Source organism: Panthera onca, chromosome B1 (genome assembly GCF_046562875.1).
Source record: "Panthera onca isolate mPanOnc1 chromosome B1, mPanOnc1 haplotype 2, whole genome shotgun sequence".
NCBI lineage: Eukaryota > Metazoa > Chordata > Mammalia > Carnivora > Felidae > Panthera > Panthera onca.
In genome coordinates this window covers 63,191,914-63,209,906 of record NC_138342.1, presented here as the reverse complement: position 1 = coordinate 63,209,906, position 17,993 = coordinate 63,191,914, and the positions used below count along the sequence as shown (strand labels likewise).

General features: G+C 34.8%; 1 protein-coding gene across 4 annotated transcripts in view; it reads right to left on the bottom strand.

Annotated features, from left to right (window-relative positions):
• The window catches only part of MRPL1 (mitochondrial ribosomal protein L1), a 98,671-nt gene that overhangs the window by 52,258 nt on the left and 28,420 nt on the right, over positions 1–17,993 (bottom strand). For all 4 annotated transcript variants that reach the window (XR_013555235.2, XM_060654812.1, XM_060654811.3 and 1 more), the window contains exons 4-6: positions 17,397–17,480; positions 15,955–16,026; positions 13,178–13,289 (exon numbers count right to left, since the gene is read on the bottom strand). Coding sequence is in view for 3 of the 4 variants with exons in the window: in XM_060654812.1 (XP_060510795.1) it covers positions 13,178–13,289; positions 15,955–16,026; positions 17,397–17,480 (268 nt within the window). In the remaining variant the exon portion in view is untranslated. The remainder of the gene's footprint in view (positions 1–13,177; positions 13,290–15,954; positions 16,027–17,396; positions 17,481–17,993) is intronic.

Below are 17,993 nucleotides of genomic sequence, written 5' to 3'. Positions count from 1 at the left end.
GTGGGAATATAAACTGGTACAGCCACTCTGGGAAACAGTATGGAGGTTCCTCAAAAAATTAAAAATAGAACTACCATATGACCCAGCAATTGCACTACTAGGTATTTATCCAAAGGATGCAGGTGTGCTGTTTCGAAGGGACACATGCACCCCAATGATTATAGCAGCACTATCAACAATAGCCAAAGTATGGAAAGAGCCCAAATGTCCATCGACAAACAAATGGATAAAGATGTGGCATATACATATATACAATGGAGTATTATTTGGCAATCAGAAAGAATGAAAACTTGCCATTTGCAACAACGTGGATATAACTATAGTGTGTTATGCTAAGTGAAATTAGTCAGAGAAAGACAAATACCATATGACTTCACTCATGTGGAATTTAAGATACAAAACAGACTAACATAAGGGATGGGAAGCAAAAATAATATAAAAACAAGGAGGAAGACAAAAAAGAGATTCTTCAATATAGGGAACAAACTAAGCACTGGAAGGGTTGTGAGAGGTGGGATGGGCTAAATGGGCAAGGGGCACTAAGGAGGACACTTGTTAGGATGAGCACTGGGTGTTATATGTAGGGGATGAATCACCAGATTCTAGTCTTTAAATCATTATTGCACTATACGTTAACTAACTTGGATATAAATTAAAAAAAAAAAAAGTATAACTTTTCGAAACAGCTGTCTCTCCTTTCTCTATTTCCTCTCCTTCTATTTTCTCTTAAACCTACTTCAATCAAGTTATCATCCACTGAAAATAGTACCGTCAAGGTCTCCAATAATCTTCACAATGAAAAATCCAATTATCATTTCTCAGTGCTCCTCTCACTTGACCTGTCAAGAGCATTTCACAGTATATCTCTACTTTTCCTAAAATACTCTGACTTGTTGTCTGAAACATACTCTCACTGGCTATTCCACTCAATATTGTTGGCCGAGCCACCACCCTCACCTAGGTGATATACAAAGATTAAATTACCTCAGGGCTCAGTCATTTGACTTCTCTTTCTATTCAATCACATATGGCTTTAAAGACCATTTATCCTCTGATAACTGCCAAACTTATATATCCAGACACAACTTTTCTTATGATCTCCAATCACCTACTCGATATCTCTATCTAAATGTAGGTAGGTAATTCGTAAGGAGTACAAAAGGACAAATGTTTGCTCAAGGAATGAACAAAGGGGCTCCTGGGTGGCTCAGTCGGTTAAGCGTATGACTTTGGCTCAGTCATGATCTCACGGCTCGTGGATTCAAGCCCCGTGTCAGGCTCTGTGCTGACAGTTCAGAGCCTAGAGCCTGCTTTGGATTCTGTGTCTCCCTCTCTCTCTGCCCCTCCCCCATTCATGCTCTGTCTCTCTCAAAAATGAATAATTTTTTTTAAAAGTTAAAAAAAAATGAACAAATTAATGACTTCATAATTTTGAGTCTGACATCATAGTGATGTTTAATGATGAATATGAAAGAATACAGCTTGAGAAGAAAACAGAAATAGTTCTGCGTTAAAACATACTGAAGTGAAGGTTCTGACAGAATATTGAAAACATACAGTGTACAGTTAGAATCAGAAACCAGAACAGAGTGATAGATTGAGGGTAATGATGCAGATTTTAGCTTTTAGGCCAATTCCATCCCAAAACAAATAAAATCTTCTTCCTTTGACCCTACATATTCCTTTTTCTATATCTTTATCTTCTACCAAAGCTTGTTAATGTTAATTTGCATTTACGCAATGACCAAGATGTTGAGCATCATCTCAAATGAATGGCCATTCGAAGATCTTATTTTATAAGCTGCCTGTTTAGTTCTTTTGTCCCTTTTTGAAAAGGTGGGTTGATAGTCTTCTTACTGAGTTATAAGAATTCTCTGTATTCTGGATATAAATCTTTTGTCTGATATATGCATGGCAAATATTTTACCCTCATCTGTGGCTTTTTGTTTTCTTAGTGGTGTCTTTTCATGAGCAAAGTTTTTAATTTTTATAGTCCAATTTAGCAATTTCTTCTTCTGTGGCTTATGCTTTTTGTGTCCTAAGAAATCTTTGCCTAATCCAAGACCATAAAAATTTTCTTCTAGAAATTTTTCTTCTAGAATTTCATGGCTTTAGCCCTTACAATTAGATCTGTGTCCATTTTTAATTAATTTTTGTGTTTGATGTGAGGAAAAGGATATCTAGTATTTCAGAAACATTCATTGAAAACTATTCTTTCCCCATATAACCTTGGTACCTTTACCAAAAATCAGTTCTCCCTTAGGCTTGGGTCTATTTTTTTTTAACTTTCAATATTTGATCTATCCTTATGCCATATCACACTTTCCTGATTACAGCAGCACTAAAAGGCAGTGCAAGTAATGCAAGTCCTCCAATTCTGTTCTTCCTTTTTAAAATCATTTTTTATTCCAAGTCCTTTGTATTTCCACTTACATATTAGAAAAAGTTTGTCAATTTCCAAAAAAAAGAAATAAAAAAGTTTTTTAAGCTTTCTGGGAGCTTGATTAGGACTGCACTAAATCTATAGAAAATCTAGGGAAAATTCCCTCTTAACAGTATCATCCTTCAAATCCATGGCAATGCCATGTCCCTTTCCTGATACTTTCAGCAACATTTAGCAGTTTTCTGTGAGAAGGGCTTGTACATCTTTTGCTAAATTTATTCCTAAGTATTTTATTTGACTTTTTTATGCTCTTACGAAAGGAACTCTTTTATAAATTTCACTTTGACTAGCTATTGCTAATATAGAAATACAGTTGACTTTGTGTATTTATCTTATATATTGTAACCTCAACTAAATTCATTTAGTATTCACTCACTTAAGATCATAACTTCTGGGTATAAAGACAGTTTTATTTCCTCCTTTCCCATATGTAGGCCCTTTATTTCACTGACCTTCAATACAATGTTGAACATAAGTGATGAGAGTAGAAATCTTTACCATTCCTGATTTTAGGTAGAAAGCATTCAGTCTTAAAATGATTGCATCACTAAGAATGATATGAGCTGTTCATTTTTCATAGATGTGCTTTTTCAAGTTGAAGTTCACATCTATTCCTAATATTCTGAGTTCTTAGCATGAATGGCTGTTAGATTTTGTTAAATGTTTTCCTTGCATCTACTGGGATGATCTTAAGGTCTATGTCCTTTATTAGCATGATATATATTGATGTTCAGGTGCTAAACCAACTTTGTAATCCTAGAATAAACCTTATTAGTTAATATTCACTAACCTTTATAGACATTCATACATATATACATAATACTGGACTCAATTTGCTAATATTTTGTTAAGAATTTGTGCTTCTGGGGCACCTGGATGGCTCAGTTGGTTAAGCATCCAACTCTTGATTTCAGCTCAGGTCAGATCTCACAGTCGGGGATCAAACCCTGCATCAGGTTCCATGTTGAGTGTGGAGCCTGCTTGGTCTCTCTCCCTCCCTCCCCCTCTTTCTCTCTCAAAAAATAAGTAAATAAATACGTTTAAAAAAAAAAAAAGAATTTGTGCTTCTATGCTTATGAGAGATATTGGTCTGTAGTTTTCTTGTGATGTCCTTGTCTACTTTTGATACCAGGGTAATGCTGAGCTCATTAGAGTTGGTTAAGTGTTCCTTCCCCACTATTTTCTTTAAAAGATTGTGAAGGATTGGTGTTATTTTTGCATTAAATGTTGGATAGAATTCACTGGTAAGAAGTCATGTGACCCTGAACTTTTCACAGTGGGAAGCTGTAAATTACTACATGAATTTTTTTAGTTGATATAGATCTATGTAGCTTTTCTATTATCTTTTTAACACTTCGGTGATTTGGGTCTTACAAAGAATTTGCCCATTTCATTGGCATAAGGTTGTTCCTAACAGTCCTTGTCTTAAAAGTCTATTTTGCCTGGTATTAATATAGTCAATCAAAGTCACTAACGCTTAACTGTTTTCACGGTATATTTTTACCTGTCATTTTACTTTCAGTCTATGTGTATGTTTGAATATAGTGTGTCTCCTGTACACACCATATAACTGAATTGTTTCTTCTTTGTTTTATAATCTCTGCCTTTTGGTTGGAGTGTTCATTCACCCTGTTTCCAATTAACAAAACTATAGATATGGCTGGATTTGGGTCTTTATTTTGATGTGTTTTCTATTTCTCTTATCTCATATGTTCCTCTATTCTTCCTGTACTGCCTTTCCTTCTTTAAGCAAAAATATTTTAGTGTAAGTTTTTAATTTTTTATTCCTCTACTTAGTTTTAATCTTCTCTCTTTGTGTATGTTTTTTACTTGCTTCAGATATTACAATGTGCACATTTATCTACCACAACCTACTTCATCCTAATAGTGACTTCCAGGAAAACAGAATAAATTTGTGCCAACCTATCTTCATCTTCCCTCTGTGACCTGATATTATGATCATGCTCAAACCTGTTTCACCTCCTGTATATTTCATAATATACACTGAGCTAGTCAAGACAGAAATTAGGGAATCATTATAGATCCTCTCTCTCCTTTACCCCCTGCATCTAATCAGTAGTTCCTATTGACTCTACCTCCTCAATATCTCACAACAGCCTTCCTCTTCTCCGTCTTCATTGCCACTGCTCAGATTCTGTCCTTACTCATCTTGTACTTAGCCTACTGCATTAGCCTCCTACTGGTCTCTGTTCTTTGAGTTTCATCATTTTCCCATTCCCACCTTATCACTTACACAGCTTCTACATATAGTCATTCTTATATGCAAATCTTAGACTATTCTTCTGAACAATATTTTTCAATGGCTCCCAACTGCAAAAACGATAAAATCTAATCTCCACAGTACGTCACACAAAGCCTTCCAAGATCTGGCCCACTGCCTATCACTGTCTAACCCCACTGACCACCGCTATCTGATAAAACATTATGTACCAAATGACAGAAAGGTATTTATAATTTCCTGAACACAACTGAATTTCTCATTCTTCTGTGCATTAGTACAAGCCATTTTCTCTACCTGGAATGTCCTCCAGGTAGAAAATACTTATTCATGCTTAACCTCTCAATTTAACTGCTATCTTCCTTATATAATTTGATTCTACAAAGTATTCCCTCACTTCTCTCAGCACTTTGGAGACTGTGCTCTAGTACACTTTCTGCATTTTAGTGCAGCAGTTTGTTCTTGTCTCTCTCACCTCTCAATTTTTAACTCCTTCAAAATGGGAACTATCTTTTTGCTTTCAACCCTCAGTACTAAGTGCACTGCATGGCATATAGTAGGTACTCAATTATTATGTGCTTATTCAATAAATGAGCTATGAAGGTAGAAATGATTTATGAAGGCATGAAAAATAATGAATACCCCCTAAAGTAATTACAAGAAAAAACAGCTACCTTAGGAACTGTAGGGAGCCAATTATTGAGGTTCATTTATATTATGTACTTCTCACCGGGCCTGTGCTAAACTTGCATACATTATAACAAAAACACTACAGAAAGATGTTATCATGAAACCCATTATGCAGATGAACAGAGGCACAATAATGTTAGGTAAACTGGTTCAAGGTCACAGCAAGTGATAAATCCAAGACTGAGAGAAGTTTATGTTAACCACTATCCTAATGTTTTTCAGTATAGCCCAATGTTAAATCTTCACTGCTGTTTCTAGGGCTCTGCTATCCCTTATTGCTATGTAATTGCTCTCCTCTTTTTTCATTTTCTCTTTTCTTTGTACTTTTATGTTCTTTACTTCTCTCTTTTTTCTTTCTTCTTTTCCCTTTCTCTTCCTCTAATTCTATCAATTTCCATAATGACATAATCAGAACTAAACTATATGATCAGATATTTTACCCTAATATTCTCTTTTCTTCCTTAAGAACATTATGGGGAAGAAGCAAGTAGAATAAAAGAAGATAGGGAGGACAAAGAAGGAATAGCTAGTGAGAAAGGAGGCAAGTTAAGATTGTACAGTATAAAAGAAAGTTTCAAGAAGCAAAAAAATAAAAACAGATCTGTGAATGTGGCAAAAGAAAGAATGATGATTATTATTGGCAGCAACATTTTAGCTGAATCACTGAAATCAATATTACACTGTATGTTAACTAAAATTTATATAATAAAAAATAAATAAATATGAGACCTAAAACCATTAAACTCCCAGAAGAAAACATAGGCAGTAATCTCTTTGACACCAATCTTCGCAACATTTTTCTAGATATTTCTCCTCAGGCAAGGGAAACAAAGAAAAATAATCTAAGGGAACCACCCCCCAAAATAATAACCTTTTGCACAGTGAAGAAAATCATCAACAAAACAAAAAGGCAACCTATTGAATAGGAGAAGATATCTGCAAATGATGTAACTGCTGGTGGGTTAACATACAAAATCTATAAAGACCTTATACAACTGAACACCAGAAAAACAACCCAATTAAAAAATGGGGGGCGCCTGGGTGGCGCAGTCGGTTAAGCATCCGACTTCAGCCAGGTCACGATCTCGCGGTCTGTGAGTTCGAGCCCCGCATCAGGCTCTGGGCTGATGGCTCGGAGCCTGGAGCCTGTTTCCGATTCTGTGTCTCCCTCTCTCTCTGCCCCTCCCCCGTTCATGCTCTGTCTCTCTCTGTCCCAAAAATAAATTAAAAAAAAAAAAAAAAAAAGTTGAAAAAAAATGGGCAGAGGGGGTGTCTGGGTAGCTCAGTCAATTGAGCGCCAGACTCTTGATTTCGGCTCAGATCATGATCTCACAATTCGTGGGTTCGAGTCCCGCATCGGGTTCTGCACTGACAATGCAGAGCCTGCCTGGGATTCTCTCTCTTCCTCCCTCCCTCTGCCCTTCCCCCTCTTGTTCTCTCTGTCACTCTCTCAAAATAAATAAACTTTAAAAAAGTAAATAAGAATAAAACTAATTTTTTAAAAAATGGGCAGAGGACTTGAGTAGACATTTTTCCAAAGAAGACATGCAGAAGGCCAAAAGATACATGAAAAGATGCTCAACATCACTAATTATAGGGAAATGCAAATCAATACCACAATGAGATATCACCTTAAACCATAAGAATGGCTAGAATCAAAAACACAGGAAATAACAAGTGCTGGGGAGGATGTGGTGAAAAAAGAACCTTTGTGCCCCGTTCGTAGGAATGTGAATTGGTGCAGCCCCTGTGGAAAACAGTATGGGGGTTCCTCAAAAAAACTAAAGATACAAATACCACACAATTCAGTAATTCCACTGCTGGGTATTTACCCAAAGAAAATGAAAATGCTAATTTAAAGAAATATATATGGACCTCTATGTTTATTGCCGTGTTATTTACAATAGCCAAGATGTAGAAGCAACCCAAGTGTCCACCAATAGATGAATGGATAAAGAAGGTGTGGTATATAGATACAATGGAATGTTACTCAGCCATAAAAAATTATGAGATCTTGCCATTTGTGACAACATGGATGGACTAAGGGGGTATTATGCTAAGTGAAATAAGTCAAATAAAGAAAGGCAAATACCATATGATTTCATTTGTATGTGTAATCTAAAAAAACAAAACAAACAAAAAAGCAGAAACAACCCATAAATACAGAGAACAATATGGTGGTTGCCAGAGGGGAGGAGGGAGATGGGTAAAGGGGGGAGTGGGAGGTACAGGCTTCCAGGTGTGGAATGAGTAAGTCATAAGGATGAAAGGCACGGCATAGAGAATACAGTCAATGATACTGTAACAGAAAAAAAAAAAAAAAAAAAACTAAAAATGCTACTAACAGTGATGTTCTAAAAAATATAAAAACCTGTAATAATTAAAAATACAGTGATAATGGGAAGTGGGAGGTAATAGTTTCTATAGGATAGTCATGGAAGGCCTCTCTATTTAGGTGATATTTGAATGAGAAAGTGAGCCAGGCAAATAAGCAAAGAGCATTATAGACAGATGGGCCAGTAAGTAGTCCAAAGACCAGAGAAGAGAGAACATTCAGTGTGTGTGAGGAAGGGCAAGGAGGCTACAGTAAAGTAAATGAAAGAAAGAGTAATAGAATCAGCTGTAATATATCCAGAATTCATCTATAATTATAATTATTCCTAATCATCACTGGAGTCTTTCATACATAAATAGTCTTTAAAGTAATACATGAGGGGGGAAATTCTGAAAAATTTCAAATTCACTACTGTGCAAAAATTTGCTATGTCTTAGCATTTTTTAAAATATAACCAAAGAGTTCTAAGTGTTTTGACAATGCAAGCAATATTCTTAAGTACAGCATGTCACTCAATAAGTTAAAAATACTGCACATTAGGTTTCAATACATTTACATCCACTATTCTCAAATATGATGCAACACCAACTTCCATACAGAAAGCAGTGTCCTACTCAGTAATATGTGAATACTCTTTGGACAAGTCTGCTGCAACATTCTTTTGTCAAGACTCCAACTGGAGCACTGATGTTCAATTCTAAGAGCAATGTGTTAAAAGGAACACACATTAGTGAGTCCAATTTCCTAATCATGTCCTTTTTCTATCTACCTGCCAATAACTTAGCATGGTTTAAAAGAACTCAACTATTTCCAATCCTCTCTTCCCCTCTCTCTGCCCCTCCCTCCTCCAGTCATGTGAGCTCAGTCTCTCAAAAATTTTTTAAAAATTAAAAAAAAAACTCAACTATTTCCATATATGCCATAATACCCCCAATGCATTAATATGTGTAATAAAAAACTAATTCCATTAAGTCAAGATATTTTTCATACTCATATTTTTTTGTTTAGTAAGTGCTAAAAAATTGGTTAGCAATAAAAAATTTATAATATCAACAAAACAGATCTTTATTAGAGATGAAAGAATTTCAGAGGACACTTACATTGGGTGGGGGGAAGCTAGTGGACAAGCAAGCTCAATTTCTTCAAGAAATTTAAAAAGCAAGGTTTAGATGTCTTTTTTTTTTTAAATAAAAAAGAAATAATACTAGGAATAAAAGCCAAATATGCATTTGAAAAACAGAGAACTTGCCTACAGTTACGTAAGCAATTAAAATAAAATGAATAAAAATGCAGCATTAAACATGCTGCAAAATGTGCACACTCAATCCAGCCAAGACAGTTACACCCACTCCCATTAGTAAAACAAAATGTAAGACAAAATGGGAAACTAATGAGCTCAGCTGCAGGGGCTTGTTTGTTTGTTTTTTAATTTCATCCATTTGCTCAAAACATAGTTTCTATTTTACCCTAAAGTCTTTTGTTGGATATAAGGGGAATCAAATGTTCCTAAACAAAAATAGGAATAAGCTCTGAAAATGCATAATACAAGCCTCATTTGTTCTAATGCACATCTGGTGTATTCTGTCTTAACATCTTTGACAGGTTAATCATTTGTCTTCATGTTTAAAGAACACAAGTGTTTTGCCAGTGCTGTTAAACAGATCCTGAGGGGGCAGGGGTGAAAAGAAAATGTTAGAGAAAGGTCTATTTTTTCAAGATGCTTTGTTTAAGTAAGTGGCAGTGGGGCTACATACCTAGAAAACTTGAGCGTGGTATACAGAAGCTATAACTCATTATGAAAGTAGGAAATAAAGTCAATTAATAAAAATAAACATTTTATAATGTTTTTATTTATTTTTGAGAGAGAGAGAGAGAGAGACAGAGCGTGAATGGGGGAGGGGCAGAGAAAGAGGGAGACACAGAATCTGAAGCAGGCTCTAGGCTCTGAGCTATCAGTACAGAGCCCAACACAGGGCTAGGACCCACAAACCACAAGATCATGACCTGAGCCAAAGTGGGGTGCTTTAACCGACTGAGCCCACTCAGGCAGCCAAAAATAAACATTAGGGACACTTTTCTTATTTGAAATAAATAAGGTATTTGAAAACCTTCCAGGCTACAAAACAATAGTCTCAAGCTTTATGATGCAAATGGTAATATAAAAATTCAAGGCTAAAGAATAAAGAAAATAGGGGCCAAAAGGATTATTAAGAAAATGGATAAAGTAGCAAAGGTGACAAAATTAATTTCTGTGAAAAATCAGTTCACTGCCCAAAGCAAGGAGATGGCTGGATACTGATATATTTGGTATCCAGTTTCAGTTTGAATTGACTATATTTAGTATGTTTGGTTTTAGTGAGCTTGAATTTAATTATAAACTACAAAAAATATGAGAAATATTTTCATCCAATTCAACTATGATTCTGGTTTAAATTTTAAAATAACATTCAGTTTCAAGTCTTACTTAGGAAAGAACAGAAGTCTGATTCCATGACAACAAACACTACTGTAATGGATATCCCTAATAAAAACAACCAAATTCAGTCCGATATCTAACAACGATGTGTTATTCAATGCAAGTTAACAAACATAAACAAACAAAACTCTAGGACAAGAAAATAATTGGACAGCCACTTGAATTTGCTTAAAGTACTGAACATGATCTATAATTCAGGTGTTAGTGGTTCATGTATGATGACTTTTAGAATTTTTTTTTTAGCTCAACTTGAGTTGAAATTTGAATACAGTCTACTAAAACAATTTTAAAATATTTGTTCTGTTTACACTATAAAATTTTATCCAAACTTCAGCACACCGAAAACGAACCATGTCAGAAAATGAACTCAATTTTCTTCCCAAAACTATTGTTTCCATTAATATCAACTTAGAAGATCCCAAGGCTTCAACATTTCACCATTTGACTCCTCCCTTTCTCCCCCTCAAACTGCTCATTCCTAACTATTAGCACAAAGACCTAGTGTCTTTGACATTTGTCTCCTTACTCCAGTCTCATTATGAAGACTTTAAATATTACCTTTATTAGTCTCTGGCAATTGTGCCTAAACTTGTCTCCCAACTTCTAGTTTTGATTCATGCCAATACATCTTACAAACTCTTGTTAGATTATTAAAGCTCTAAGGAACTCCCCATGTTAAAAACTTCTAAGGGATTCTTGCTAAATACAGAATAAAAGTCCAAGCTTATTAGGATCTTATTCAAGATCCTTCTCAGGGCTCCTGGCTGGCTCAGTCAAAACAGCGTGCGACTACTCTTGACCTTAGGGTCGTGAGTTTGAGCCTCATGTTTGGTGTAGGGATTACTGAAAACCCTAAAATAAAAAAAGATCCTTCTCAATATGGTATCAGTCTTCCTTTCCAATATAATTTCCCATTATTCTCTTTCATTTCAATGTATGGGTACTATTCACTATAAGCCAAAGAGAATTAACTGGCTTTTCATGTACATGGCCTATATAATATCTGACTTCAATGTATATGACTAATAGATTCTTTTTATTTAAAATAATATTCCCCTCGGGGTGCCTGCGTGGCTCAGTCGGTTAAGTGTCCGACTTTGGCTCAGGTCATGATCTTGCTATTTGTGAGTTCGAGCCCCGCATGGGTTTCTGTGCTGACAGCACAGAGCCTGGAGCCTGCTTTGGATTCTGCGTTTCCCTCTCTCTCTACCCCTCCCCACTCACGGTCTCTTTCTCTCTCTCTCTCAAAAATAAATAAACAATTGGGAATGCAAGCTGGTGCAGCCACTCTGGAAAACAGTATGGAGGTTCCTCAAAAAACTAAAAATACAACTACCCTATGACCCAGCAATTGCACTAATAGGCATTTATCCATGGGATACTGCTGTTTCGAAGGGACACATGCATCCCCATGTTTATAGCAGCACTATCAACAATAGCCAAAGTATGGAAAGAGCCCAAATGTCCATCGATGGATGTATGGATAAAGAAGATGTGGTATATATATATACAATGGAGTATTACTCAGCAATCAAAAAGAATGAAATCTTGCCATTTGCAACTACGTGGATGGAACTGGAGGGTATTATGTTAAGTGAAATTAGTCAGAGAAAGACAAATATCATATGACTTCACTCATATGAGGACTTTAAGAGACAAAACAGATGAACATAAGGGAAGGGAAACAAAAATAATATAAAAACAGGGAGGGGGACAAAACATAAGAGACTCATAAATACGGAGAACAAATAGAGGGTTACTGAAGGGGGTATGGGAGGGGGGATGGGCTAAATGGATAAGAGGCATTAAGGAATCTACTCCTGAAATCATTGTTGCACTATATGCTAACTAATTTGGATGTAAAGTTTAAAAAATAAAATTAAAAAAAAAAACTCATAAGAACCATGAAAAAATAAATAAATAAATAAATAAATAAATAAATAAATAAATATTTAAAAAAATTAAATAATATTCCCCTTAATCTACTCATCCAATTATTTAAGGTACAGTTTTTTGTTTATTTAAGTAGGCACCATGTCCAAGGTGGGGCCCGATTCACAAGCCCGAGATCAAGAATCCCACACACTTTACCAACAGAGCCAGCCAGGCGCCTCTCAAGTCACAGGGTTTTTTGTTTTTTGTTTTTGTTTTTCAAGTTTATTTATTTTGAGAGAGAGAGAGAGAGCACAAGTGGGAAAGGGGCAGACAGAGAGCGAGAGAGAACTCCAAGCAGGCTCCACACTGTCAGTGCAGAGCCCGACGTGGGGCTTGAACTCACGAACTGTGAGATCATGACCAGAGCTGAGATCAAGAGTTGGACACTTAATTGACTCAGCTACCCAGACACCCCTCAAGTTACAGTTTAAATGTTACCTCCTTCAGCATGTCTTCTCTGATTTCCCTACTCCTGTATAAATTTCTCCTGAACACCTTTGGCACCTTGCGAATTTTTCATACAATACTTCACGATATGGCTATCTATGTAGTAACATTACCTCTTACTAGATTTCGTAAGAGGGAAATATCCATGAGGGGAAAGTTCTTTAAGGGAAATATCTGCAGAGTCACGCACAAAGTAAGCATTTATATATATACATATATACGTATACATATATATGTATATATATATAAATGGAGAAAGAGAGAGAATGTTGAAATAAATAAGCATACATATTACATTGATAAAGAGGTATAAAATAGTATAATGATAACATACCCAGGGGGTAATATGTGCCATTAATTTCAAACTTGAATATGGCCTAAATTTAAAGAACTGGTATTATAAAGTAACTATGTTTTCAAATTATTAGATTACCGATATTAATGCCAAAGGAAAAAAAAGAATCAAATCTACATGTTGTTATATAACACGAAATTCAAACACCAGAACATATTATTAATTCTATGTATATATTAGGAATTTTGTTTTATAACTAAACATACATATTAGAAAGTTATTGACAGCATAAAATAACAAAAAGAATTCTCCCTTACTTCTAGTTAGTTTTGGAAATCTCTTTTTCAGTTTCTTCTTTAATGGATTAAGCTCAGGCATTATTTCTGGAACAGCTACATAAAAGTCTGATTGAATTTCATCATCCAAAATCTGAAATTCAGGGGAAAAAGATAACCTTAAATTATATGAAAAGCTTTATCCTTCTAAAAATAAGAGTATAATGTAGTAATTTCCCTTATACTTTCCCTTAGAAAGCAGACATTAAGCAAAATTCTTTTCTTCAAACACAAAGATCCTACAGACACATTTACCAATTATGAAAAACATGAGAACCAAAACATTTTCTGATGTTCTTTTAAAAACAGCCACATCCTTTAAAAGAAAAAGAAAAAGAAAGAAAGAAAGAAAGAAAGAAAGAAAGAAAGAAAGAAAGAAAGGTTTCTAAACATTACTAGGTTAAATGTTTCCATGGGGTTATGTTAGGCAAAAGTGTAATAAAGTAGAAGACAGGACTAATGTGTACATGGCACATACAATCCTACAAAGTTGAATTCATATGTCCATTAAAACTAAAGAAACAATGTTGAAAATTTTGCAATATATCACATGTAAAATTAATACCACTCAAATAACCACTAGCAACCAAATCACTAGCAACCACACTGCTTTCCTAAATTTAGAGCATCAAAAAAACTAATCTATAATTATTTTCACAAAGAACTGAAACTAAAATTCTATTTGCCTCCAATAACTAAAAATAAAAGAGGAGTAGGATGGTTGAAAACAAATTCACTTATAATTTATTTATCCATATTGTAATTCATTTTAATAGCAAAAAGAATAATACTTAATTTTTAAAAGACAGTTTTAATTAATTCAGGCAAACATCCAAATTAATTAGTAGACTACTACAATTAGTTGATTACAAAATGAAGCAACTTTTTAGAATAATACTGCCTAGACAAAAAATATTTTACCAATGATTCTTTTTCCATATAATATTTTACCACAATATGTCATTCAAAGACTTGGTTTGGGGTTACACAATAAACCCTAAAATCTTGAACCATGGCAAAATTAAGCAGATTCTGGCATTTTATCTTCCTATTACTATTCTTATTTTTACAAATTCTTTACTCCCTAAATAACTTACTATGGTCCCCTTAACAATAATATTTGCATTAAACGAGCACTTACCACATTTGCCAAGCATTCTGCTAAATATGTCACATGATTTAGTTCATCTAGTCTTTACAATAACCCTAAAAGGCCAGTACTAATATTGACCACACATCCCTGATCAGGAAACAGAGGGCTTAGGGAGGATTAGTCAGTCTATGCAGTCCTAAAGAGCAGACCCAGATTTTAAGCACATGTAATGTGGTTCCAGAATCCAGGGCTCTCAGTCATAGAAATATGAAAGCAGAGGCAATTTTGAAATGTCAAAGAACTGCATATGAAATCTCTACTCTAAGACCTTCCATACTGGAAACTAAGCTCTACTCTCTAATTCCAAAGAATTTCTGATATTGTTTATTTTTTTAAAAATTAAGAGAATGTTAAAATTTTATTAAGTTAAAGTTTATGATGCATCAGAAAGAACTGGGTACCACCCTCTGACTTTGACTCAGATTATGAAAACATAATCTCTTTGTATTTTCCATTAGTGCTACTCCCAAAAATCATTCTGGAGACTCTTCCTTAAAAATCCAGAATCCTAGGGGTGCCTGGGTGGCTCAGTCAGTTGAGCGTCTGACTTCCGCTCAGATCGAGATCTCATGGTTCGAGCCTCACGTCAGACTCTGGGCTAAGAGCTCAGAGCCTGGAGCCTGCTTCAGATTCTGTCTCTCTCTCTCTCTGCCCCTACCTTGCTCGCTCTCTCTCTCTCTCTCTCTCTCTCAAAAATAAAACATTGAAAACAAAAAAAAATTTTCTTTTAAAAATCCAGAATCCCTACCACATTTAGAGTACTGTTGGGGCGGGGAAAAAAACAAACTACAAGGACATCCCAAAGGAAAGGCCCAGTTCAAACTTCCCTGAAATCAAAATCTGGATATGGAACAAAGATAAGTTTTCAAATCACTTTCTCCTGTTCTAAAACCAAAAAATGTTAAATGATTAAATTTAGAAGATTTTATAAACTGTTAAGGAAAATCGCTTGTATTTTCAGAAATAACTCCCAAAATTCAATAGACATGCCTCTTCTTCTCACCTCTTTAAAAAAAAAAAAACAAACAAGTTGTTCTGGTTTCAAGCCTGCTCCACAAATGCTTTACTTTCTCCAGGCAGGCTACAGAGCCACTTGCTGTCTCGTGCTGAGCTTATGCCACTCGGAAGCGGTTGAGGAGTACAAGTTAAGAGTAATGAGAAGTATCATATTACTACAGAGGTCAGATACTATTCCTTGTGATCTGTAAATTTAATCACACTTTTCACTCTAAGAAGGCAGAACAAATATCTGATCTTCAAATCATGAATAATTTAAATTTCATTTTAAATCTTGCATTCAAAATCACAGAGTCATAGTACCCTTTCCAGTCTACCCACAAAACTCCCACAAACATACAGGAAGCAAGGAAAAAAAAATCACAATATAAATCAAGCAAAATTAATATCAGACTGTCTGAATAGTTTTTTCTTAGCTTGATTATGAGACTCAAAAGAATAAGAAAATTTTTCACTGCTTTACAAAGCTTTACTAACCATTTATCAAAAGATATAAGCACAGTGGTTCTGTTCCACATGCAATAAATCAATGGATGGCAAAGATAACAGAACAATTTCTATAACTAATGAACATGAAACAACACTGTACCTTCTGAATCAGACTAGTTCCTCCAGCAAATGCAGCTCCATTTTCTTCTGCTATTTTAATCTCTGATGCATTCTATCAAAATACAATAGTTTGAACATCAATCTTTAAATAAATTCAGTCTGCTTTCAAGTATTTTGTCAGAAAAAATATCACATTTCAAAGTAAAAATTGTGGCTTCTACTCTTAATTAAAACTGTATCAACTGTGTATTAGTTGCATCAGAAATATTATATCTGGAACAAGTTTACTTTGTAGGTGATTAAGGTGTTTCTTGACTACGACATGACGAAATACATTGAAATGACATATTAGGAACCTACCAAGCCCAATCTAACTCTCCAATGCCTTCAATACATCATATTTCAAAAATAAAAGATTAAAATACATTTAGTTTTGCTAATTTAAATGGAGACATCAAACCAATATAGAAGAGGAAAAATTACGTTAAAAATGATAGTATCAAAACTATATTGTACACCTAAAACTAATATAACACTGTATGTTAACTAACTGGAATTAAAATGAAAACGTAAAAAAATTTAGCCAGTTGTCTGAAAATCCAGAAGAAAAATATACAGTATTAGTTATTTTCTTTCTGTATGTTCCGTTTATGTCATTTGGTTTTACTTTGAAAATATATCACTCCCTTAAGTTACTCAAGTTTTGTAGCATTCCAACAGCTCTTGGCTCCACTTTGCTGGAAAGAAGTTAAAGAATCTCTTCCTTGAAAGTAAGGCACATACAGAATAATCAAAACACTCTACAAGACAAATTCATAAATACATTACAAATAAATGTTTATAATACAAGATTGACAAAGAGCCATATGACTTTGTTACAAGCTCGACTTTCCTGTCTTTCCAGACTAGATATTTTTAAAAGTGTGGTCTCTTGGGATGCCTGGGTGTCTCGGTTAAGCGTTCGACTTCGGCTCAGGTCATGATCTCATGGTTTGTGAGTTTGAGCCCCACATAGGGCTCTGTGCTGACAGCTTGGAGCCTACAGCCGGTTTCAGATTCTGTGTCTCCCTCTCTCCCTGTCCCTCCCCTGCTTGTGCTCTATCTCTCTCAAAAAAAAAATAAACATTAAAAAAAAATAAAAATAAAAAAAAAGTGTGGTTTCTGTGTCTACATAGGACTAAGTGGGCCTACCTTTAAAATAATTTTATTGTTTTTGTTTGAGGAGAGGACTTAGTGCAAGTAGCAGGAGCTAGTAGGATGGACGAATTCTCTATTTCTCTTTAGTTTCTTGTGAGAAACATAATGTGATAGATTAATAATGATAAAATTAATGTTCTAATTTAGCTCTTTCTGAAACTAATGACATAACCTCAAATGGAAAAAATGACTACATGAATAGTCTCACTCAGCTGATCTAAGCACTGATTAATGCTATATGTAAAAAAAATTAAATTATATAAAAAGTTAATAAAGGTTACTCACCCCTGTAAATACAGCAACTTTATTGATTTCTGAAACGAACGGGTATGGAAAACTAAGAACACTGGCAAATGGCTCCACTTTTTTCTAAATACACAACAATGGAAAAATAATTATGAAAAATTCATTTATATTTTCTATATCTCGCATCTATAAAAAACAAAACTGACATTTTATTTTCAACATTTTAATTTTACCATATGTCCTTTAATTAATCCAGAACTATTCACAGATTATAATTTAAAGCATAAAGACTATATTTCAGGGTGCCTGGGTGGCTCAGTCAATTGAGTGTTTGACCTCTTGATTTTAGCTCAGGTCATGACCTCATGGTTTGTGAGTTCAAGCCCTATGTCGGGCTCTGTGCTGACAGTGCAGTGCCTGCTTGGGATTCTTTCTCCCTGTCTCTGGCCCTCTCCCACTCTCTCTCTCTCAAAATAAATAAACATTTAAAAAAATAAAATAAGAGACTATGTTTCTTTCATAAGAAACCATAAATGAAAGTCTAAATCTCTTCACCTCCATACTACCACAGGACTTGGCTTCTATCTCTATATCATTCATCACAGCCACTCATATATTAAGAGATGTACTTGCATA